The 27,544-nt window shown below is 35.8% G+C and overlaps 1 protein-coding gene across 2 annotated transcripts in view; it reads left to right on the top strand.

Annotated features, from left to right (window-relative positions):
* The first annotated feature begins 2,049 nt into the window (after window positions 1–2,049).
* LOC118274703 (cholesterol transporter ABCA5) overlaps window positions 2,050–27,544 on the top strand; it is a 62,236-nt gene continuing 36,741 nt past the window's right edge. For both annotated transcript variants that reach the window (XM_050696901.1, XM_035592372.2), the window contains exon 1: window positions 2,050–2,341. In XM_050696901.1, the coding sequence (XP_050552858.1) occupies window positions 2,268–2,341 (74 nt within the window). In that variant the 5' untranslated portion in view covers window positions 2,050–2,267. The remainder of the gene's footprint in view (window positions 2,342–27,544) is intronic.

A 27,544-nucleotide genomic window follows, 5' to 3' on the forward strand; every position in this document is an offset into this window, starting at 1 on the left:
GACGCTACACACGATGATATTTTTGTATAGTATACATATATATTTATATATAATATGTATGTATATAAATACAGTCTTAACATCGATTCCAATGGTTACTTAGCAGTGACCTAAAAACTACCGCATTTAGGCTGTCTATTGTCTAGCCTACATAATATAAAAATAACGTAAAAAGTATTATTGCTACCCAAATATGTACGTAGCGTTGTATATGTAAATACTCACACATTGATGTCTTTATTCAATCAGGAAATTCTGTTTACATAGAGAAAATATAGGGCATTGGACCTTTTGTCATGTACAGTTTTATAGATTTTGATTTTCCGAACGTCAATAACCACAGTCAATAACAATGAGTTTGACTGCACGGACGTTGGTGCGATGGCTGGTCAACTGGCTGCCGTTCAATATGTAGCGGGTTCTATTCCCTTAAGGAGGAACTTTTTGTGTGATCCATAAATTGTAGTTTCGGGTCTGGGTGGCATGTGCATGTGAACTTGCATGTTTTATAACGCACCCACGACGCAGGAGAAAATTCTAATGTGGAGCAATTTTTTTTTTGAAAAACAGTAGTGTGGTATATTTTTGTTTTGCTTTCATTTAGGGTTTACCAAGAATTTATATAATTACCCAAGAATATTATATTTCACGAAGACACCACGGTGGCGCGACTGATGGCAAAATCTACTAAAGGGATCTTAATGCATAGAAATAGTTTATATTCAGCAATAACACATGCAACTTTTATTCCGAAAAAGTGGGTGAAGCCGCGGGCAGAAGCTAGTCGAACTGTAGAGATGACCACAAGAGGTCGCCACAGGTCGTTGTACTAGTTTAGTAACCTATTTTGTTTAGTTTCTAAGTAAGAAGTAGATATTATGTGCAGTTTTAGAAGTATAACTAGCAAACCCGGCGAACTCCGTTTCGCCACCAATGATTTTCCCTGTTTTCTTGCTTTTCTCTTGAATTTTTCCTGAATTTTCTTCCTCACGGATCCCGAGACCTTTTCAACGAAATCAGTTCATGTGTTCTGGAGTTATAGCGTCAGGAAGGAAAACCCGACTTATTTTTATATTATAGAAGTATAATAATGTTAATTCATTTGTTGCCAGCATTTCTGTACGTTTTAAGAATATTAAGGCACTTTTTAATTCGGTAGGTGGTCTAAAGTGTTTAATATTTTCTTTTATGTAAAACTAAATGTAAAAATCGCCGAGTTGGCACATTTTAGGCGCCCTAACCTTACCCTCAGACACTTGTCGGCACCGGTCCCTGATCGATTCTAACGCCTGTAGCTACTACGAAGGCGAAAATTTGACAAATTAACTCAAAACCTCATGTAAATAAGGTTGAATTTCAAATGGCAAATGTTTAAATTGTTTCTTTTTCTTCAAATATGATTGTTTTAAGAGAATTTTCAAGGTTTTAGTGTAATATATGGTGTGTTAGTAGTTTTTTAAATCAGGTGCGAGTCACCGGTCGCGTGGACTAGCGACAATCGCATGGAAATAAAAATAGGCGCATGGTGCTACAGCGTCGTATTGCAGTGGCGGGCGACCGCGCATGCGTCAAAGGGCTGCCACGTTAGTGACCTGTTTTCCCGTGAAAAATATTTTATTGAGTTTTTTGTTTTAGAGCGTGAGTAAGTAAGAGTAAGCCGTCGTTTTTTGGTGTTTATATCGTGATTTTACTGTCTGTTGTTTTGTAAAATGATGTATAAAGTGTGGCATAATTAGATTTTAACGTTGAATTTTAATTTGAACTAAGTATATTGTACCAAAATCTAGAAATATTATGAGTATCAATTTTAAATTATTTTTGTTCTTGATGTAGGAAAGTAGACATTATTTTTGTACTTAACAGGGCATCTAACTTTTTTACTAAATTTTTTATATAGTAAATACATTAAAAATGTATGTAGTTCGTTACAACTTTATCATACACAATCTTTCAAAAGAACAGAAAAGTACAACAAGCACGAATTTCGAACAAAGAAAATAAACAAAACAAACTCCCTAATAAAAGTGGAAAATCCAAAACATGGCAGCACTGGATTGCATTTGGCGCGCGCGCGAATCGCCCTTCCAAATCAACATGGCGCACGCTCGGGGAGCGCGCCTCGTCTCATAAAACAACCGGATAATCACATTCTCACAACACGTTATTATTATTTCAATATATCGTTCGTGTATACAATGTTATAGTGTCCGGCCTACGGGTGTGTATAGTGAATTCTTTTGTGTACAAAGTGAGTTATTGTTTATTGCATGAGTGGTGCTCATGGGGTGGCCGATGTACGGGACGATGGACGTGATTCACCTGCCAGCACGGAACAGCTAACGTAAGAATATTCAATGGACATGTGTAATATTAATGGGAGTGTAAAGAGTGAGACTTACAAAGCATATTCGATCGTATTCCGCGTCACCTTTGTATGTTTTCTGTGTTCCTAGTCCGGTGTCGTGCATAATTATGGTTTACCGCACCCCTAATGGCAGCCTTTCGTTGAAACAACGTTTTTTTCTGTACATACAGCCTTTATATGCTTTGCTTTGAGTGAAAAATGTTGACAATACTGTGTAAAAATAATTAAACCACATATTGAACATTCCTTTCGTGGAAATATTTGTCACTTTATAAAAATATGTCGCGATTTTCCGCAAATAATTATTGTTAGGATGTGAATCAGTACTATCATAAGTTTTCTTGTAAATTTTTCTTAGTGACGCATATTCTCGAGCTTTCTTCTTACGTTTTTCATCTTATTTACGTGTTATCCTTGAATACGTAGTTACCGGTTAGCCTCAAGCTTGAAATGCTTTAAATAAATTTGTAATAGCAGTTTTAAGTTCAGTGATTGTTCTTTTTAATGTTTTATTTATTTAAATAGTTGTGTTTAATGGGCTTTGATAGAGACTACATAAAATATGTTTATGACAAAGAGGTATCGTAAGTGACCCGGTTGTGGCCACTTTAAGATTTTTGTCGACTTTGAGGCTTTCTTAACTTATAGTTTTTGTTATCACGAACATATTTCTTGTAAAAAGTCATTTAACATGTATTAACCTTGCCTAAGAAAACCCTTTTTTTAAATAACGTCCAATAGAAAAATAACTGTATAAAAAAGAAAAAAAAAAGGGAGTTTGTGCCATTTTTGGCCAGATTCGTGCCATTTCTGGCCACAGACGTGTGCCAGTTCTGGCCATCAAAAATACAATAAAAGTAATCAAAATTTATTAATTAAATTGGACATTTTACAAACAATGGTTTTCATTTAGTTTGGAAAATATGAAATATTATTACTTCACTTGAATTTAATTTAGAAATAAAGAGATCAACATTTATATGACGTTGGTAAAAGCTGCAAAGTAAACTGACCTCCCCTTTGTGTGAAGGCAATTTATCATCTCTGTAAATGAAAAATATGTATTTGTTGATATGTAAAGCCAAGGAAAAATAATAAATAAATTACGATAAATGACTAGAAGTGGGGTGTCTATGTACACCAGCCATGTGGCCAAAGATGGAGAAATTCATAATTTTGTCTCCATTAGTGGCCACCTTCTAAAAAGCACACTTCAGAAACATATGGCGACAAAATAACTTTAGTTCCACTTAGACAATATATTCTTCATTTAGTACTAACATAAACATCCAAACAATAAGCAAAAATTTTAAAAATAAAAACCAAATCCTCACCCGCTCGCCTTAGCCTTTTTGTTAAGATTTTAACAATTTCACTCTCAACTAAAATGAATGACGTGTTGCATCGAAGTTAAGTTTGAAACATCAAAGCTGCCAACGGTATCAGTGTCTACAATATTCAATATTTTAAATACTGTACATCACAGAGTAATTTATTTGTCCATGCCCTAGTTATAAATATTTGAAGGCCCAAATGGCCACAAAGGGGTCGATGGCCACAACCGGGTCACTTGCCGTGAATTAAACAAGCCTTAAAAATACTTTACAGTCTCAGAAATGTTCTTATTTTTGCTTAATTATAAGGTGAAACTGTCACGGAAACTCCTTGACATCTTTATTTTAGTAAATATTACGTTCTCTTATAAACTAAAAATGAAAATATACGCCATAAAAGGTATTTGTAATTAGCGCATAACCTGTGACTATACGTACCTACGCGTCAACTTCCCTCTACCGACTAAAATAGTAAAAGTGTTACTCGTTAAAAAAAATCTACTTCCCCACATTTTTTATTTATTAACAAATGTTTGCATACTATAAAAATTACCATAAAACATCGGGAAAAGCCACGACGAGCTGGTAGTAAAATGAATATTTTGTAGTCATATTGAAATACCTTTTCATTTGTCAACATAGACTGTGTGACATAAAAAATATCAAAAAAACCGGGAAAAATTACGACGGACTGTTAGTAAAATGATTTTTTTTAATGGCAAATTAAGCCGATGTCGACTATTCTGCCAATGTCGAAAGTAAATTGGAATAGCAAGAGTGAGAATTATGATTCAAGGAACTAAAAATGTAATAACTGCATGTATGCATAAAACTCTCCAATTGATACAGTTGAACTATGATTATTTTGTAGTCAGATTGAATGACTTCCCATTTGTCATAGGCATGAATACTGTCAATAACATTTAAAAACATAAGTGCCCGTGAAATGTCCACGACGTGTTGAAAGCTATTCCGTTACGTGCGTTAAAATCTAGATGTCAACAGAATAGTCTAAGTACCTATTTAAATGTATATCAATTTGTCACGAGGTAATCACTGTGAATGAGTGTGGAAATAAGTGTATCGACCAGTAGTCTTGTAACTGTTTCAGTAGTTAAAAAAAAGAAAAGTAAATGACAGTTATGTTTGATTCGAAGGAGCTTCAATTATGAGGTCATTGTCGCGGAAAATTTATGGAAAACCAGTTTGCCCAGTTGGAAATATTAAGGGTTTTCATTCCAACCCTTAAATTCCTAACCCCTGAAAAACCGGCAACGCACTTGTAACACCTCTGGTGTTTCAAGTGTCCATGGGCGGCGATTGGTTACCATCAGGTGATCCGTCTGCTCGTTTACCAGCTTACTCCATAAGACTGTTTATATATTTATATACTTATTTAATACTTGAAATATGTGTGTAGAAATGTAGGTATAGCATCATACTTCATAGTCCTTCTAGCATTACAGTTTACGCACTTACCAAATCCTGTCTCTGTACCACTCTAAGCTAGACTGGGAGGGAATACCCTAGGCATTAAGTCCGCCTCTACCGTATTTAAAAATATAAAAAAATGTTATGAAACATCTATGTTCATTGTACCTGAATATGCAGATAGAAATCTACTCTAGTAGTTACTTCGGTTATTTTCAAATTGGATCAAGGAGATTCGATTTCATAATCCGTTTGTCGAAACTGATACTCCCCTTCTTGTAGTGAACTCAGTTGTCGACATTTTCCCCATGGAACTACTTATTGGGATAAAAATGTCGATTATATATCCTTTCTCGTGTTTCCCAATTATAATGACTCTAGACAGCATCGTCTGCTACTGGTAATATACAGTAGCCTATGTTTTATTTATTTATTTAAAGCGTTTACTTTACTTCGTCCATAAAAATTATGTACATAAGGTGGGCTTAGTGCCATGGGCATTGTCTTTCAGCCATTTTTAATACAGGTTTATAGCCTATTTGTCGTTTAAAATTTGTTTAAGTATGTTTAAAACGTTTTTATGGATCATTAGCAAACGTATTATAAACATAAATACATTGTGTATAAAAGTATTCTGTGTCGCTTTAGGTAGGTTTTAATATTATCTAAATCTAAGTTTGCAATTAATTTCGATAAAAAAAATATGTAGTGTTTACAGACACCAATAGTGTACTTTACAAAATAACTCGTTAAATTAATAATGTTATACGGCTTACTCACGTTAATGTTTGAGGAGGTTACTCAATAATTTTCAAGTCACGCTAGTAGCCGATATAAAGCAGAATCCGCGATAGCCGACGAATGTCGAGCAGTCAACTGAGATTTCATTTTATAATATTGTTTAGACTAAACAAAAAAATTTCACATTATATTGTTTATTGAATGATATGTCACTATTAAACTATAATTTTATTAGCTAAAGAAGGTTTTGCCAAAGAACCACATCAGCAAATCAACACCGAAAATTCTTTTAAACACACAATTTCTTGAATTCTAGTTTCGTTAATCCTTATTTCGTGACATGTAGTTGTTACCATTTAGGTTATAAAACATTGTTGTTGCTTGAATTGAGCCAGTGTGTCAGCCACGTTGGCTGGGATCCAAGAGACGGAGTTACGCCTCAGACGACGTACACGTCATCTTTGCGTAAAAATCCATACGTGTTGTGTAACGCTGGGAACTGGGTACACGTCAGGAGTCCAACGTCTGTGTTCCACGTCATTGAGGAGCACAGCTGTCTCGGATTATGTTTAATGACTCTATTTACGAGACACAGAATAATAATACTTATGGATGTGGCTTTACAGATGTTAATGAAGAAGTTACAAGATCGTTTTAGAGTGTATCAATGTAGGTACTTTCTTTATCAGAGTAGTTACTTAGGTATCTCTTAGTAAGTGTGAGTCTGTGAGTCTGTTTATAAACAAAACATTATTTATTAAAGACCTAATAATTGCGGAAAACAATGACACTTTTGATACCACTGCCATACAGAAAACTGACGTGAAACGACGTTATGTTGTGTTTTGTTGTGTGAATGAGGTTTTCGGAGGCCCGATTACCTCCCTTCCTAAACTTCCCAATACCCAATTCCCCATCAACCCTTAAATTCCTAACCCCCAAAAGGGCTCTTGTAACGTCTCTAGTGTTTCAAGTGTCCATGGGCATTTCAAGTTCCATAAAAAATGGGTCATCTTTTCTGTGAGCTAGTGGTATCACTCCGGTCGAGCCGGTCTATTCGTGCCGAAGCATGGCTCTCCCACACTTAAAACTTATGGTCTGAATGTTGACAGTTTCTTGGCAACCACACTAATGTGCTGCACGTGCCTAATGCTAGAAGCCTGGAACCTATAGGCACTTCTGACTGTCCACAGCACCTAATGGTTGACTTGTAAAGAATGCTAAGGCATTAAGTATTACTAGATGGTCTCTGTAGTAGATCTGCTGAGAGATACATTTTTGTAACTAATTGTAACACATATTTTGCTCTATAAGCAAGTTGTTATTTTCTGATTATGTTCAAGGACAGTATTAAGTAACCATTAAAAGACTCTGAGTACGGCGGTTAAAAGCTTAAAACAACCATCTATATACCCTAATGTATTTTTGCTGACGCAATAACCCTGAGGGAAGAGCACGTATCTTACTTAATATTATAAATGCAAAAGTTTGGGAATATGTCTGTTTGTTAATCAATAATGTCAAAACAGCTGAAGGGATAGGGATGAAATTTGGAACGGGGGTAGATTATGGTCTGGAATAATACATATTTACAGCTACTTTTTATCCTACGGGAACGCGGGTGAACCCGCCGGATAAAGCTAGAGTACGTATAAAGGCAGAATTTTTGCTAATTGCTAAATGCTTTTTAATGATTTTAATCAAGTGCCATAATCATTCGCTTAAACTATCTTTTAATGCAAGAGTTTATGCGGAAGAATAGTATTTTTTTGAATAAGTGCCAATTTGGCAGTGTGTAGGTAGATACCCGAGAAATATCTACAAAATTAAATGTCACCCATCATTAGATGCTAAGCTATTGTTTGTTGTTCATATTTTAGAAAACAAATCACTGAAGTAAATTATAGATGTTTAAAGGGATTTTGACAGTCATAAGGTTGCCTATTATTGGATTTTTGAAGACTTAAGTGTAGAAAACATATTGCTTAAGTTGATTACAGTATTTATGTATAAACACTAAGTGACTGCCTCGTTGGACGAGTTTTCGCAGAGCTTTTTTCAGGTTTTCGAAAATTTCTCAATGAAAGCACGGAGTCTGTAATTGTGCCCAGTATACGGCAATAGGCTCACACCCCTATTACATGGAAATTATAACACGAATGGTGAAAAGTGGGTGTACATTGTACAGTAGTATTACGTACCGTAATGTGCACCTCTGCCGACCCCTTCGGGGATTAAAGACGATATAATTTGCATGACCAGATGCATGAATTTGATCGAAGCTAAAGAAGACTCGTAGTCGCTTTGCTGTTTCATTTTATACTTTCTCTAAAAAAGAAACTAAATATATCTAGAGATGTTTATTTACATAAAAATGGCGGTTATATTTAGTTGGGAGTTTATTTTTATTGGTTATATCTCGTTTGACCGTGAGACGGCGGCCGAGCGCGTCTTGTCGTCGAAACTGTATAAAGATTAGGTACTAGTTTTTGTTTTTATATAATCAAACACTTTTTGTAATCTATTTGATGTAGGTACTTACATATGAAGATGTTATTATTTCAATTTGCTCTTTTCGGATTCTTTGTTATTAATGGTAATTTTATTGCATTGAGTTGCTGTAATTTCAATTGACTTGTTACGGAGATATGCAAGTAAACAAGCATTTATAAAAATAACAGTAGGTATTTCTCTACTGTATTTGACATAACTATAAACTATGATTTTTAATCAAACATTGGGACACACACACACACACACACACACACACACACACAGGTGAAACAGTATTGATAAACAGCTACTCAAAATTGTAATAAAATCTCTATAAGCCAACCTTTTTAAACCGTGGTTGTTGGTGTTTGAATAGAAAGTGTCAAGGATTTAAATCAGTTTCCAATACGAAACAAATACCTAAGTGTTTACTGCGAAATCGCAAGTGAAACAAATCAATAAGGGCCACTTACGAAATCTAGCTGTAATTCTATGTGTCACGTTATGTATTCGAAACAACATCTATTTTCATGCATTCGTATCGATTATGTTCGTTAAAGTATGCCAAATCAATATCGCTACATGCATCGACGAAATGTTCTATGTTTTTTGCAACCGTGATTTATCTTACTATGTTATATCGCAAGTGTGTGAGTGAGTTTGTGTATAGCTTTGTTACTCTATAACCTCAAAACCACTGAAGTGAACGGGATGAAATTTTGAACAAGGGTTTGGAATAACTCATAGTCAATTTTTATTCTACGGGAACCAGCTTAACAGTGGGTAAAAGCTATATACCGCTCAGCAGTGTTTACAACCTATTAGTAGTTGATGTATTTGTGAAATTATGGCTAAACGGCTACATCATGGTGTTAGACGAGTGGTTCCAAGAGTCATCTGGATCGTGGGGGTTTCGCCTTACCTAGGATGGATTTCTGGAAAGACGAAACTAGGGTAATATAGGCTCAACTCCCATTTGGTATATAAAACTCATAACATTACCTACTACTTAAAAACCGAGTCAAAATATATGTACACACCAGTCTACCCCTTTCAAAGACAAAAGTAAAAGACGTATCTTAAACAAAACTAGAATGTCTAAAATCAACGATTGATTCACAAAACAAATTCATAAACAAGACTCGATTGTCATAACTGAACTCAAAGTATAAAGATTTCATCCACGTCTCGTATAAATAAAAGACCGTGTTACCGAGTCGGGACACATGCCAAGGCAAGCAAACCTACATACTTCATGAACGAGTTTTGTTCGACGCCAAAATGTCTGAGAACGCTTAAAAGAAAAACTTTTCCTTGTTAAGAAATAATGAACCTTCATCGCTGGTAATAAAGCCTTTTATGGCAATAATTCATACTCGAGCCCAAAGGGAATAAGGAATATTTTTCCTGTTGGCGCCCACCGTGGGACCCTTGTACGGTTTTGGCGCCCGACATGGGTCAAATTAATGTTGACGTATTTTGTCTTTGAAGCTGCTTAAAATATGCGATTAGCATAAATGAATTATTATGGAAATTTTGTATTTTACTTTGTAATGATTAGTAGTAACAGTAAACCTGGTTTGACGCCTACACGGAGTAAAGTGGGTGTGTTACAAATACACCTACCATTTCAAGGAATTGTAGGTCTTATGTCATAACACAGTTTACTATGTACCTACCAAAGTCTTATGCATGACATTAAGATTTAAAGTGACTGCCTCGTTGGTCGAGTGGTCGCAAGTGTGACTGCCGGACAAGGGGTCTCGGGTTCCCGAGTCGGGCAAAGTATAACTGTATTTTTTTGGTTTTCCGAAAACTTCTCAGTAGTAGCACGAAGGAATTGTGTCCGGTATATGGCAATAGGCTCACCCCCTATTACATAACACAAATGGTGAATAGTGGGTGTACATTGTATAGCGGCATTACGTGCCGTAATGTGCACCTCTGCCTACCCCTTCGGGGATAAAAGGCGTGATGTTGACGACGATTAAGATTTAAAATCATATTTTCAAATCCGTAATATTTGAACTACTTTGTCTTTATAGCTGACTAATGGGTTGTAACCTTCATTACAGAATGGTTGAGCAATCAGTAAGGCTCAGTACTTTAACAGCTCCCATTAATTCCTTTAACCCCCCTCAGGGACTAATTTCGGTTTAACACCCACTGTCGGTAGACTGTAGCCTACTTCGGTGTTTGCTTGCGATTCGCTTACATCCAGACGTAACGTCATCTAAATGTCAATTAACTTGTAACTTCTATGAACATTGTTAGTGTTTGTTAACCTCTTGTATACGTTATATAAGACAATAGTAGTGTGGGTGGGGAACAAGAAGGGTTAAGCTAAGTTTTATTTGGAGAGATATTATTGAATGACTATTAACTACATATAAAACAAGGGCGTTTTCTCTGTCTGTTTCTAAGTATGCTTAGATCTTAAAACTTAAGAACGGATTTTGATGGTTTTTTTTTAAATAGGTAGATAGAGTGATTCAAGATAGAGTGACGCATGCAGTAAGCTAATATGAAATAAATAAGAGACTGCAAAGAATAAGATAAATAAAAATATGTGATCATGAACGGTTTAAGAGAGGGATGTTTAATGTTTGGTATTTTCGAGAACTTAATAAATAGGGAATGTAGTATAGTCGGTATTGCTGAGGCCCTTTAACACGTTGTATATCGGAGCGCAAAGATCTACGCGAGACGCAATGTGTTTTGTATTGTGTCTCATATTCCGACAGACAAGAGGTTAATGATGATGATTAAGGTGGTGATGTTAATGAAACACCTGAATTGAGTCTTTTTAATGAAGTAGGACGATACAACTAGAAGGAAAGTTTATAGAAAGTAGGCAATGTTAGATAGCTTTGCTCAAAAAAGGGATAAAAGGTGAAGAACATGGTTTACGCTTTATTCTGGAGAGTGCTATTTATGTCATTGGTAAATATTTATTGAATACGTAACCAATGGGGACCTATGTTAATATCGTGATATATGTACTTATACAGGGTATCCTAAAACGTTATAATTTAACACGATAATAGACCTTTTTATGACGGCTGGCTCTGGAGAACACAACAATAAATATTTCCATTTTTGAAAAAGTTATAGGTAGCAGGTCTTTAGCAGCGTGACAATTGCCGCGTCGTATATTGCGAAATGCTGCTTATGAATATGAGCCTCTAGCATAGCTTGGAACCAGTCGAGTTCCTGATTAAACAGTTACGTGAGTAAGTAAGCCGATAAAATAACAATTAAGTTACAGAGGAAAAACGGACCACCCTCGTAATAAGATCCCCTCCCGACATTTTCAACTACAGTGACCACAATTTTTCAAATATTTTGGATCTGCTTAAGATATATCATTGACTTTTGGTACACCGGGTATTATCAATATCACCTACTTATTACTAAAGTAGGTACCTATATCTGTGTCCACAGCGAGTCTATCCTTTAATGCGTCCCCGTGGCTGTCCTTCAAAAATGTCCCCTCGTAAATAACGTGGGGCTCTCTCACACACAAAGGAAAACCTTGGCATTTATTTTTACAAAGCTTTCTGAACATAATAGAATAATAAATACCGGCTTCCGAACAATTCACACCTCTCTTGATTCTTGGGAAAGGGGTGCCAATTATTTTCTTTTTAATCAGATTTAGGTGTTAAGTTTGGAGCGTTATTTCTTTATTTATTTATTGAAAGCTTCATATATAAGCGTTTGTGACGAATGTACCAACTTGACCGGAGTGATACCACAACCTCACAGAAAACCGACGTGAAACAACGCTTGCGTTGTGTTTCGATGTATGAGTGAGGTTATCGGAGGCCTATTTATCACCCTTCCCAATCCCCAACATCCCAAAGGCTGGGAACGCACTTGTAACGCCTCTGGTGTTTCGGGTGTCCGTGGGCAGCGGTGATTGCTAGCCATCAGGTGATCCGTTTGCCCGGTTACCCGCTTATACAGTAAAAAAAAGGTCGTAATTGCCAGTCAATCTTTTTGTCGTACAAAGTTTGGGCATGGTAAGAGTAATGCGACAAGAATATATATACAAATTCTAAATCATGTAACAAACTTTGCCGCCATCGTTAACCAGATAAAAAATCCTATCATATCTTGCTTCTATCATAAATTACTTAAGCAAAGACTTTTACAAAAAGGCTAGCTTGCAAGAACAACTCAAAGTCGACTTAATTTTTTCAATTTACCCTCCTTTTTGAAGCATAAAATAACGTTTTAAACTATAGGATAATTTATTACGTTTAAAGCTTTAAACACTTTTTATGATCAAAAGTTTTTGATTTCGTTTCGTTATAAAATATTGCTGGGTCGGGCGGTGTTTGGAATCAATAAGTCAGTGGGTTGGAATATAATTTTGACAGCTGTGTTACGCTTGGCGGGAGTTCTGTTATCAGCCGTATCTGTATCGTTGGGCGCATGATAAACAGGTTGGTAGTGAATTTTGATATAGGTATCATTATGTTGGGAACTTTATCGGTAAGGTCTTTATGTACTTATATAGGTATTTCTTTTATCTAGTTAGCAATCTGTTTTAAGGATTGAGTGATGAGTGAGAGGCGAGGTTGAAGGTTAATATAGGCTACTAGCAAACCCAGCGAACTCCGTTTCGCCACCAATGATTTTCCCTGTTTTCCTGATTTCTCTTAGATTTTTAGACTGAATTTTCTTTGCTATTAAACGTTACGGAGCCCAAGACCTTCCCAACGAATCTGGAGTTATAGGGTCAGGAAGGAAAACCCGACTTATTTTTATACATACAATATAATAGAATAGGCATTAACTATTTGTGTAACTATTACTTATTTGATTGTTTTTTGTGAAGATAGGTTGCTTACCCATTCGTAGAGATTGGTTTTAACCGGTCGTGTGCCAAAACCTGGATTTAGACAATGCAGTGACAATTTTGTATTTTATATTGTGTCTTAGATACAAGAGGTTAAGGATATTTATTGGCGATGAAGGTTAAACAATGCAGTGTCAATTTTTGTCTTCGTGTTTTGAAGCTTTATTGTCAGAACACCTTATATACAAATCTACGCTTATCAAGTACCTATTATAGGTATAGTACCCTAACCAAATAAGGCCTATGCCCCAATAAAGCCTATTTTGAAAATTTCCCTCTTCCCGATGTCAAATGGTCGCCAAAGTTTGTAGAAGTGTGCATGCACATTACTTAACTAATTTGAGCACAGCAAGCAACCCGTGCCGCGATTATGTTGGAACCTACAGACGAAAACAATCACGACGTGGAGCGCACTTTAGTTTTTATAAAATTCGAGTAGCGTAAACTGTTAGTATTTTTATATTTATCAGTATACGACGTGCCGTGTTTTGTCTGTATGACAATTATACATTTAGCCATCTCCTCACATTAGTGAAATAGCTATAATATCGGTGTATTTCATATAATCGTTGTTTTGTTTACCTATGTGCCATGTCCTAATAAAGCCTACAAAAAAAAACGTGTAGGCCTTATTACGGCATAGATGTTTTTCAGTAATTTCATAGAAAACGGATCACCAGCTTCTGTCAAAAAGAAAGCCAATGGATTTTGCAAAAGATGGAAAACGCTGTTAAAATGGTAGAAAGGGGTAAACGGGGTGAATAGATACAGAAAAGGGGTGAATGGATATCGGGAAATTCTTCATAGTATCTATTCACCCTTCGAATTTTTGCACCCTGTTTTACCCGGTAGGCTGCTGCAGCCAGATATAACTTCCAAAGAAGTACGCACCATCTAAAGAGTAGTTCGACTACACGAAAGCTAGGTCGGTCGCTAAATTGGCTACAGAACAAGAAGTTATTCTCATTCGTTTGACTGATGATGGGGTACCTATGACTTCAAAGATGTTACTTTGGTAATGCATGATGAGAAACTCGTTTAGCCTGATGTATAATGACCAAAATTAATTAATAAGATCTCATTACATTTTTTATAAGCATTGACAAAGTTTTGTTATAATTAAGAAGTTGAATACTTACTAGTTTTTATTGAGGCCTTATTAAGACATAGGGTTCCCAATAAGGCCAAAGTGACACTTTAGTTATTTGAGTTTACAAAATTGTAATTTTTGTTTCTAAAGCCATTTTGATTCCATTATTACAAAGTTTAATAAATAAATATAAGATTTTGAAATTATCAGCCCTTTGTCATTTTAAACCTACGAGCTAGGCGGTAATAAAAATAAGGTAGGCCTTATTTGGTTAGGTTACCTTACTATGTTATTTATCGAGCTTGATTCCAAACTACGTCAAACTTATTAAAATATCGTTTGACGTAACAAAATGCAATATTAATAGTAATAAAAGTTTTCCTACGATGGAATCTAATGTATGCAAGAGTGATTAAAAAAGAAATATCGCGGTACTTAAATACATTGCCCTGTGTTTGCCCCCATGCATATTTACCTACAAATATGTACGAAATTTCAACGAAAACGAATTCTTTTGGAGGCGTTGAACTGTTACAAAAGTATACCTACTTGTATGGTAAGGTTAACGTGGGGTCATAGTACTAAGTAGCTTATGTGTTATTCCAGATCATAATCTACCCCTGTTCCAAATTTCATCCCGATCCCTTCAGCTGTTTTGTCGTGAAAGACATTATCCATACATACACTCTCTCGCATTTACTTATATTTAGGTATATGCAGCGTCACGCCTTTTATCCCCAAAGTGGTAGGCAGAGATACACATTACCGCACGTAATGCCGCTATATAAAGTACACCCACTTTTCACCATTTGTTCATAAGTCCCATGTAATAGGGGGTGAGCCTATTGCCATATACTGGAATTTTTAATATTAGTATGATTTAGCTAATTTAAACATATGCTTTAAAAACTGAACAGGCCTTAATAAATTCGGTTACAGTTTTCAAATAGAAAATCGTTAAAAATAAATTTAATGCCACGAGTGACGTCAATGTGGTTGGAACTAATTTTGGCCTTGCCCTGCCCTGCCTTAAAATAGGTGCAACATGAATGAGGCATTGGAAAGCTCATGCCTTTATGATGCTTGCACGTGTTCAAATAGAGCATTCTTTGACATTTACATGTTAACTTTTACAAAGAAAGGAGAAAAAAATAAAGAAAATAATAAAACTACGTTAAAAAATATCCAACTCTGAAAAGTACTATGAAAAAAACCGCATCAAAATCGGTGCGGCCAAACGCGAGATAATCGCGTACAAACATACACCAGTGTTTCTAGTAGCTGAAAAATCTAAGTTAAGAAGAGAGGAGAGGCCTAAGAAGACAATATCTTGTGGCTGATATATGACGATGATAATTTATTGTAAGTCTAAGAAATTGTAGAGTATCCTTTGTAAGGGTAGCTCGTCACCCGACCAGAATCAGACACGAGCGTAGGGCGCGCGCGCCTCATAGAACCATTAGACCACCACAGATGAGCCCCAGTTGAGCTGATGCCGACTCGGAGCAGCAGACTGCCTTGCAGGACCTAGGACTAGGAACGGGGTGGTTTAAGTCAATAAGAATTTGACACTCCTCTCTGGTCTTGCGCAGGGCGGGAAAAGTCATTGGATGATAGTTTCCCCTCTTAAAAAAAACCTTGATATTTAATTTTAGGACAACTAGTTGATTATAATACCGTAGCATCATAAACATTGTTACCGAATTGTGAACTTGTGACAAACAATGAGTCACGTCAGGGCGACCTTTGAGGCTATTGATTTTGTTCAGCAAGTGAGCGCCGCAGCTTATTTTAACTGATCACCGTCTTTATGGGACCTGCCTTGATATTATCTTGACAATCGCCTCTAATAAACTTGCAGGGAATGGAAGATAGATGTCGTTGTTTTTAACAGACATGGCCGCCGCTACAAAGCGCGGGAACTTAAGCGTTGCTATTTTTGGTCTAGTCCTTGGTTTTAATTGTTATTTTAAGTTGTGTTGGTGTGTTTTAGACATAACTTTAGTGTTTTACGAGGATAGGCTTTGCTAAGCATTTTTATTTATGCAGATTATTTAACATTTTCTTCTTGATCCTGCTGAAACTTGCGAATGTCTGCATCAAATTGAAGTTTTTTTATTGTAATCACTATTAAGTGGAGGTTTACTCGACAAAAAGATTGGCAACTTAACAAGAAAATCCATGGGCCCCTAATAAATTAGTATTATTTACTTTTGATTATGTTTCTCATTTTAAAACCTAAACATGATTGATTATGACAAAATCTCCCAAATGTTATTCATAACTAAACCATAAAAATACAAAACAATCTAATTTTACTGTGGAATTACAAATACGTAACAAAATGAAGCCTTCTGGAAACCCGTAGCAATATGTGTATCACGTGGAACATTCACACAAATGGACCTGTCACTGTGATTCCATCGCTTTTATGGTTTCATTGTGTGATATATTTCAGTCATTTTGCGCGCTAAGTGCTAAATTCGATGCTACCTACGTAATGACTGTTTTATGCCGTGGGCGACGCTGCATACGTCAGAGTGGATTCACCACCGTTCCCAACGACATTTTGTTACGTATGATGGACATTGGTTTTTTTTTTCGTCTACTGGCCATACAGGTTGGTTATTACAATTTTGAACTTTATTCCAAAAAGTTGATAGTCTATTATAGTTTGGCAGATTGGAGTTTGGAGTTTGGACTGTTGTATAGCGTGATTGTTTTTTGTCTTTTTTTGTTGTTTAAATTCATTTCATGTTCCATATGTTCTGCGAGGTTTCTCCTATTGAAGACTTCTGCAATTTTATTTTGTGGTGCACGGGTTTTGTTTCAAAGAAGTTTTCATCTATTTGAGAAGTGCTTGGAACGTTTATTACACCTGTGACTTCGGCAAATGTCGTTTTTATAGGACTTGCTTTTTATGATGCTAAGTTTTTTACATTGTTTTAAGGGGAGTGCTTGTTTCTGGTTTAAGTATCTAAGATAATATTATAGTCGTGGAGTAGCTAAAACTCTTTGTAATTTACACTAATATTAATATTATAGTTGAAGAATTTTATGGTTTGTTTAAACGCGCTAATCCGGTCCGAATTGAATAATTAGGTATAAAAGATTCTAATATAGATTAAAAAACATCACGCTACGATTGAGTGAAACCGCGCCGGAGTCGCTAGTAATTTATATGTGAAAAGCGTATGTGTAACAGGAAAATATGAAACAAAAGTAATGGAAAATAATTATTTTGTTACAATGAAACTGTTTACGTATTTTGTTTACTAAAAACTTCGATAAAAACAAAAGCAACGTGAAAACTCTAAATACGGACTAATTTCACACAAAAATACATCACAATATATAAAATAACCAGTTTACCATGGTCTCGCTTCGTATGATCTTTGCGAACATTCAACAGTTCAGTTTATACTGGTTTATTATAGTTTGATGTTAAGCCGAGTGTACACTATAGGTACCTAATTTAGACCCTACATTCTCACAATTGGGTCCAAAATTCACTACATAAAACCCTTTTTTGAGGTAAATAAAAGTAAATTGTGTGGCGTATCTACTAACTACGGCGACTAAACACCAATTTATTCTTTATTGTAATAAGATAAGGCTCTGTTTTCTATAACAGTTATAGAGCTATTTTATATGGACATTTTATTTCTACAATAATATCTTTTTCAAGGAGATTTACAGTATTATAGAAGCTATTTAATTACGTTGATTGATGTGTAATAAGAGACAGCGGAATATTACCGCTATAGTGACAGTTTTAATAAATTTGCTTGGACATCATTAGTGGCGCCCAACGTGGGACTCCATTATCATTTATATTACCTAGTGTAAAACCTTAATTAACGTATAGAAATACCTTTTGATAACCTTTTAGAAGTTTACATTTCAAATTAGGTTTCAAATTCAATGTTAATTTTAGCTTTGGATATTTGAAAGAGACCTCATTTAGGAATACTTTCCTACTTTTTGGTAGGGAGGTTAAAGAGTGATATCTATAGATTACTCTCTACTTACTTACAGTGACCTCTGAGTGTGTTTCGGCATTTCTTCTCAGAGTAGTCCGTTAGGAAATGCCGACATCATCTAGATTTTTTTTATATAATAATTTTTGCGTGCTCTTTTGTAGCCTATTTACAAAAATAAATTCATTTCATTTCATTTCTTTTTTTATTTATAATCACACAGGTAAAGTCACAGGCGGACAGCTAGTAGCTATCTATACCAAATCTTTTGAAAATAACGACACAATTGTTTATTTTTGTAAAACATCACCAAAGACCATAGGCGATTGTAGCTGTCATTATAATCGATAAGAAAGATAATATCTAATCGAATAATACTCATTTTAATGGCTATATACCAGAGCAGTTATATTGACATCATCATAAAGTCATTGTTGGAACCCTGATGGCAAGTTTTGTAATTACATTAACATTTCAAAGCCGTATGACTGACTATATATATATGTAAGTATATAACGATCATATGACAAAAGCTGAAATCGATAAGTTAATTGTATTTGTGTTAATATAAGTAGTTATATAAGTACTGTTTTATATAAGTTGTGTTGTGTACCTAACAGATTTATATAACTCTTTCGTTGATGGGAAAGAAGACAATATGGATGATGACGGGGTATGAAAGATGAAAAATCAATTTAGTCCGTCAGTTAGGCAAAGAAAAAAATATTAGATACATGTATTTTTTTGTCATATATGATAACAATACATAGAAAAACCGAATCAAAGTTTAGGACAAGCAAAAGCAAATACGTTATTTCTACGTATTGAACGTACCTAGAAGTGACGTCTCGCGATATTTCAAATCAATATCTCGATATTATTTGTTTCCCACTAAAAATCCCACGCCGAACACATGTATTTATACACTACTGTGGTAAGAAAATAAAATATACGAACATTTTTCTCTATACGCTGAAGTATTTCTGTTCATGTCCTTTCTTCAATTTGAGCTCAATGTACGAACTGTTTCATTTTGATTTTTATATTTTTTATTAGTCTGTACGTCTGACTTTAGATACTATTTAGGATTCTTTCATATGAACATTTTAGCCATTTAGTATTCCATCTAAAGTAAGATTATCAATAACTTTTTATGAGTACCAAATCTTAGTAGTACCAAATCTTCTTTTAGTAGTTCTTCAACGTCAGCACTTCAGTTTGAACGTATCTGTTATAAAATCGTGTAGAAACATTGTTCTTAGTATCGTCGAAAAAAACGAGGCTAATAGTGAAGTTTTATGGTTGCCATGTATTTTATAGTCATCAAATCATAGATCAAATTGTAGGTTATGTAAGAATTATGTTTTATGTGTGATTAATTACATAGTACCTATTTAAGTGTGTGGACAGTGATGCTTTGGCACGAAACCGGTTCGACCGGAGTGATACCACGGCCAACAGACAACCGACGTGAAATAACGCTTTCGTTATGTGACTGACATTACTGGAGACCTAATTACCAGTCATCCCAATCCCCGATTCCCCCTGAAACTCCCAATAACCCTTAAATTCCTAAACCCCAAAAGGTCTTTGGTGTTTCCGATGTCCATGGGCGGTTGTGTCCAAAGTTTAGTCTGATTAAAATAATTAAAAAATATTCACGTGTAAAAGTGTTGTCTTGTAATCTGTTTCCAGTATACCACTTCATGACATCTTTTCTTTAATATAGCTTTTTTGAGGGATGAAAATCATCCAGTGGATTATGCCGTCTTGGGTGAGGCGAGAGGGAGTGTCAGACTCTTACTGACTAATTGACTCTATGAACCACCCCGTTTTCACTTCTGCTTTTTGACCCAGTAAACCCATTAGGCAGTTCGCAGCTCAGAATCAGTCTATAATATAGCTAGGTACGATTTAAAACCTGTATAATGTAATCCAAGGTTTCTGTTCTTACAACCTTGACCGCTGGGTGCAATGGGTGTGCCTTGCATGGACACCATGGCAATGCCATAACCATAGCCTCTGCGTCATATCCGAGCGGTGCCAAATCGTAGAGGAGTGGGTCACGGACGAAGGGATTATTCATGAAGATCAGAGTACAATAGGGTAGATGACTAATTTTTATTTTAATGTCCGTCTTGTAGAGTATTTTAAAACATTAGACACGTATTCAAATACTTTCAAAGATATGTTGATTAGAAATATCTCTAGGTACATATTATACGTGTAGTGCTCGTGGACGAGTGGTTAATGAACCGGTTTCAAACATCGTTTATGACAATGTGGGTTCGAATCTAACTAAAAGTATTTATTTTATTTATACCATGGGGCTCCGGAGCAGGTCTATTAAGAGGACCCGGTGCCCCTTACAGGTGTTGAGGGTGGCCACCGGGGTGGTTTTAGTGAGGTAAAAATCCCACACTCCCTAGTCTTTTATCCCCAAAATCCCCAAAAAGCTAGGCGCCTATTGAAGGTTTCCCCGTCACCAAAAAAAAAAGGTACATATTATACGGAGAAATGACGTCTTTCTATCCAAGTATTGTTATGTAATATCACAAAATAAAAAAATACATGTAATATTTTTTTATTACCTAACTGACGGACTAAATTCTTTTTAATTTACATACCCCGTTATCATCCCTATTCTGATAAAAGCTATGGAAAGAAATATATGCGTTGTTTTCTATTATTACACAATTTGCATAAATAACAAAACAGAACTTAATTCTTGACCCGTCAAATCATAAATACTTAAATCACTTTATAAAACTTCTTATTTTGTTGACGGAACCCGTATTTACTAATTAAGGGTTCGTAAGTCACCCCTTTTTATTTTTTCCTGTTTCGAAGTTTGAGAAACCTTACAAGGACTAACTTTTTCTCAAATAACTCACTTTGTTTACAAAGTAAAGAGGTAGCTTTTTTAGTTTACAAGAATTAGATGTTTGTGTAGAAAAGTTTAAAAACAAAGTACTTTCGAAGCCTCGAGGTTAATTGTTTAAAATGAAGGTATACAAAAAGGTATTTTGGATTAAATTATTTATTATTAAATTGCTTTTTATAATCTACCATGGAAGTTAACAAATTCTATCGGTAGTAAGCGAATCTACATTTGGGTAGGTTTCACTTTCATAAAGACTATGTTTAAATTTTCTTTGTTGTATTAATTATTGATTTTGTTTACGTTTTGTGTCTTTGATATTAGATTTAGTTTGAAGCCCTTTCTATTGCTTTGGGGAAACCTGTAACGGTGGTTTAGGTGACATTTAATAAATAAAACAAATGATTTCCAAATCTGTACACATAAAACAGTAAAAAAGCTATAGCTAGGTACTTACCTTTTTCTACACTTATCTAGCGTCTAATAAAATATGGACAGATTCATCCAAAAAAATACTGAAATAATATCGTTTCAAGCCTGACCCGTCCATTATCTTTCTGCGTCACTCCTCTAGTGCTGATATTAATGACAACTGCCAATAACACTCGCGTCTCGCGTCCTTAACCTTTTAAAATGGCGGCTATCGTAATAGGACATAAGTATTCTCTATTTATTAAATACTAGCGACACGCCCCAGTATCGCATGAATGCAATGGTATAATATATTATGCATATTATATAAAAATAAGTCGGGTTTTCCTTCCTGCCGCTATAACTCCAGAAAGCACAAACCGATTTTCACGGTTTTGCATTCGTTGTAGTCAAAGGTCTCAGGCTCCGTGAGGTTTATTAAAAAAAAAGGATTTTTTTTATAGAAAAGCAGGAAAACAGGGAAATTATTAGTATCGAAATGGAGATCGCCGGGTTTACTAGTTATACATATAAACCTTCCACTTGAATCACTCTATCTATTAAAAAAACCGCATCAAAATCCGTTGCGTAGTTTTAAATATTTAAGCATACAAAGGGACATAGGGACAGAGAAAACGACTTTGTTTTATACTATGTACCCAGAGTGTTTCATCAATGCGATAATGCTAGCTTTGCTAACAAACTCTGATGGAATATTTGAAAAGTAATTTTAATTGTTTAAGCCAGTGGTTGCCAAAGTTGTCTGGACTACAACTTATCTAAATTAAGTTCCTAAACTCAAGACCCACCTTCAGAGAATTAAACTATTACCAATATGAAAAATTTAATACAGAACGGTTGGTTAGTGTGTCTTTCTATAGACAAGGCCCACTAAAAAACTGCTTGCGAGATACGAATGGGTCGCGACTCAATAGTTTGGAAAACCATGGTTTAAGCAATTGAGTTAGCATAGACAGCGACAGACAGCGTCATGTGTTGAGCGCCTTTCTAGAACTAGCAATTTTACTCGTCATGTTACTCATAAGAATTATGAGGCACCGTTGCGACTCGGAACTCGTTGAGCGCCACTCTAGAATTATCAATTTTAATAAATTAGCAGTCAAAATCCAAGCTCAAGAACTTTAAAAAACGAAAATAAAAAAATCCATTAAACAACTCCCTGACACATAGATACACAATGCAAAATGAAACATGGAAGCGGCACAGACATTGTTAATGCAGCGATGAAACGTAATTACACAGACGAGCCACTTTATTAGCGCAGTTTGCTTCGGTACTTTGTGTGCATGGCATAGTTTTATACGAGGCGGTGGAAGCCGCTTCCAGACACAGCCCAGACTTAGATCGTTAACCTTTCTACTTTGAATGGGAATGTACCTAAGGTGTGTGCGTGTGTGTGTTTTAAATTGAAAGTCATGATTGAACATAAATATAGCTGGTGTTTGATTTTTTGCCTATAGTTTCTTCTTCCTATAATAATATGTAGGGGGTAATATATGGGTGTTTAAGGTTCAGTTTTTCCTATATTTATTACAAAATCAGAAATTTATATTGGCTACGTTTTAATTTATGATCCTAAGAGACATCCACGTAGGCTTCATTTAAGGACGCGTTCTCAAATCTGACGTAAATAAGCTATTTTTCAGTACATATTACGACCAAAAGAAACTTAACTGATAATAACTAACAATTACAATAGATAGATCACTTCTTTATCTCCAAAATGTTGATTTGTAATGTGAAAAAAGTTATATTTTATTATTGCAAACACGATTTTTCTTTACCTCTTCACACAAAATTGACAAAAAAGGGTTGAGTTTAGGAACATTTTACTGCTACTACACGCATAATTCTGAATCTCAAAAAAATATCCCGGGGAAGCAGACATAATCAAAAATTATACTATGGGAAAAAATTACGAAAATATTTCAAATTGTCTCGGAAATAAATAAAAGTTCCCGTTTAATTTTTTCTCCTATTTTGCTGTCAGACATCAACTTTAAAGCGTAGCAATAAGGGTTATTTTATTTGTTTACTATTTAGATTTATTGGATAGAAAATGTCAAATGAAATTTCAGTCTGCGCTCAAGCGCTGTCGTGGGTGGACGCTGCGTCGCCTGTTACAAAAAATGGCCTTGAAAAAGATCGCTGTACGAGTACAAAATATTTGATATTATACTTCACAAACCAATCTTGATATTTTTACCGACTTCACAAAAAGGAGGAGGTACTATGTTCGGCTGTTTGTATGTTTTTTTTTAAACATTCTGTACGAGCAACACTTTACTGAATATAGAATGTTTCGTTATATTATTTTGAACATGAGGTTAAATCAAAATCCAAGATGGCGCCGACAAGATTTGCCAACTTTCCATCATGGGTGTCATTTTCATGGTTTTTGGGGTCGCTTATAGCGAATATGGAGTCAAAATCAAAATCCAAGATGGCGCCGACAAGATTTGCCAACTTTCCACCATGGGTGTCATTTTCATGGTTTTTGGGGTCGCTTATAGCGAATATGGAGTCAAAATCAAAATCCAAGATGGCGCCGACAAGATTTGCCAACTTTCCAACATGGGTGTCATTTTCATGGTTTTTGGGGTCGCTTATAGCGAATATGGAGTCAAAATCAAAATCCAAGATGGCGCCGACAAGATTTGCCAACTTTCCAATATGGGTGTCATTTTCATGGTTTTTGGGGTCGCTTATAGCGAATATGGAGTCAAAATCAAAATCCAAGATGGCGCCGACTAGATTTGCCAACTTTCCATCATGGGTGTCATTTTCATGGTTTTTGGGGTCGCTTATAGCGAATATGGAGTCAAAATCAAAATCCAAGATGGCGCCGACAAGATTTGCCAACTTTCCAACATGGGTGTCATTTTCATGGTTTTTGGGGTCGCTTATAGCGAATATGGAGTCAAAATCAAAATCCAAGATGGCGCCGACTAGATTTGCCAACTTTCCATCATGGGTGTCATTTTCATGGTTTTTGGGGTCGCTTATAACGAATATGGAGTCAAAATCAAAATCCAAGATGGCGCCGACAAGATTTGCCAACTTTCCAACATGGGTGTCATTTTCATGGTTTTTGGGGTCGCTTATAGCGAATATGGAGTCAAAATCAAAATCCAAGATGGCGCCGACTAGATTTGCCAACTTTCCATCATGGGTGTCATTTTCATGGTTTTTGGGGTCGCTTATAGCGAATATGGAGTCAAAATCAAAATCCAAGATGGCGCCGACAAGATTTGCCAACTTTCCAACATGGGTGTCATTTTCATGGTTTTTGGGGTCGCTTATAGCGAATATGGAGTCAAAATCAAAATCCAAGATGGCGCCGACTAGATTTGCCAACTTTCCATCATGGGTGTCATTTTCATGGTTTTTGGGGTCGCTTATAACGAATATGGAGTCAAAATCAAAATCCAAGATGGCGCCGACAAGATTTGCCAACTTTCCAACAAGGGTGTCATATTCATGGTTTTTGGGGTCGCTTATAGCGAATATGGAGTCAAAATCAAAATCCAAGATGGCGCCGACTAGATTTGCCAACTTTCCATCATGGGTGTCATTTTCATGGTTTTTGGGGTCGCTTATAACGAATATGGAGTCAAAATCAAAATCCAAGATGGCGCCGACAAGATTTGCCAACTTTCCAACATGGGTGTCATTTTCATGGTTTTTGGGGTCGCTTATAGCGAATATGGAGTCAAAATCAAAATCCAAGATGGCGCCGACTAGATTTGCCAACTTTCCATCATGGGTGTCATTTTCATGGTTTTTGGGGTCGCTTATAACGAATATAAAGTGAAAATCTAAGTTCAAGATGGCGCCGACATAAATATATAAATGACCATGCCAGATCCTGCCCCACTTAATTTCATCAATGTACAAAAAATGTAAATTAATCAAATTATGCAATGAAAATAAGACCCTTGGTTACTTAATTATTATTCTGATAAACTTGCGGATAAAAATTAGGAAATAAAAAGAATTTTAAAAACCCAAGGCCTATTTCCTGTATTTATCGCGACCCTCTGCGTTTCTTAGTACGCTTGCACAAGGAACAAAACGAGTCATTCAATAAAAAAGGATTTATTAATGTAATGTGAACGGATTTTAATATGAATTTGGTATAAATACATACTGTTAGTTAATTAATTTTTTTATAATATATGTCGGCGCAACCACATCAACTAATCAGAGAAAGTAGAATAAGTTTGGTTAATTCACTTGATTGTCCTGAAAATCAGTTTATTAATCATCAGTTGATTATTTTAAGTTTAATACGATGTAAAATTAACGTTATCATTGTAATTTCAATACTTAACCTAAAACTTGTAAGCACGTGCTCGTGCGCCGAGTCCTATCAATACGCCCGCACTGTAGGCAATCGAGGCAGTTGCACTCCGATCGCCGTACAGTACGGACCTCTCTGGGAGTTGAATAAACTAAGTTTACAGTACTCGTGAAGTTTTTCTAAGCCCCAAAATGGGTGACCATCGTGAGAACAACAACTGTGACGTCAGCAATGATGACGTCACACTTTTTCAAAACACCACGTAGATTTCTCCTTCGTCATCAGAAGTGGGATTGCAAGAAGCCCTTACCCCAGCCGCTTCATCATCAGCTCTTCCACCTGATCAACTGGAACGAATCAACAGCCGCAAGTACATCAAAACCACGACCTGGAGAGTGAAAATAACCCACCAGAATAAACAGATAAGTATTGCATAGTTAATTACTCTTTTCAAATTTCAAAAATTCCAAATTAAACTCCGAGAACTCTACGAGACCCTCCGAGAAATCTACGAGACCCTCCGAGAAATCTACGAGACCCTCCGAGAACTCTACGAGACTAACAACTAATTTATAATGAACAGAAATCCTTCTCAGAGAAAATACTTTCTTTGCCTACAGGTAATCACATCACAACATAACAAAACCAACGAGAATCACCGAGAACCTACGAGAATCACCGAGAACCTACAAGAATCACCGAGAACCTACAAGAAGCACCGAGAACCTACGAGAATCACCGAGAACCTACGAGAATCAACAAAAAAATCAACGAGGCTGGTGCAGAGCGCGCACCGCCTGTCAGTATGGCCGTGTCGGCGCAACCACATCAACTAATCAGAGAAAGTAGAATAAGTTTGGTTAATTCACTTGATTGTCCTGAAAATCAGTTTATTAATCATCAGTTGATTATTTTAAGTTTAATACGATGTAAAATTAACGTTATCATTGTAATTTCAATACTTAACCTAAAACTTGTAAGCACGTGCTCGTGCGCCGAGTCCTATAAATACGCCCGCACTGTAGGCAATCGAGGCAGTTGCACTCCGATCGCCGTACAGTACGGACCTCTCTGGGAGTTGAATAAACTAAGTTTACAGTACTCGTGAAGTTTTTCTAAGCCCCAAAATGGGTGACCATCGTGAGAACAACAACTGTGACGTCAGCAATGATGACGTCACACTTTTTCAAAACACCACGTAGATTTCTCCTTCGTCATATATATTATAATGAATGCATATTATAATTATGATTTCGTGTTTGAACGTTAGTGATTAGATGTAACGAAACCTCATTGGCGTGCGTGTGTCATTATGTCCAAAAAGTCATTATTTGACATTCGCTCTGTCTGTTCTGTTTACATTGTTGTTTCGTTATGATTATGAATTAAAGTAGGATTACTAAAGGTGATATTGGTGATGAGTGATGACATTCCTTCCTTTCATAGCTAAACACCCTATGATAGCATTGTAATTTAATTATTTCTACCATTATAACTGCAATTAACCTAACCTAAATGTAATTTTTTGTACTTAGATTCATATAGAAACCGCAAGATCTAAAGGCTTTTAATCATGTTTTTAGTTATCACTAATAGAGCAGCAATACAATGCTACATTTGGCATGTC

This window comes from Spodoptera frugiperda, chromosome 11 (genome assembly GCF_023101765.2).
Source record: "Spodoptera frugiperda isolate SF20-4 chromosome 11, AGI-APGP_CSIRO_Sfru_2.0, whole genome shotgun sequence".
NCBI lineage: Eukaryota > Metazoa > Arthropoda > Insecta > Lepidoptera > Noctuidae > Spodoptera > Spodoptera frugiperda.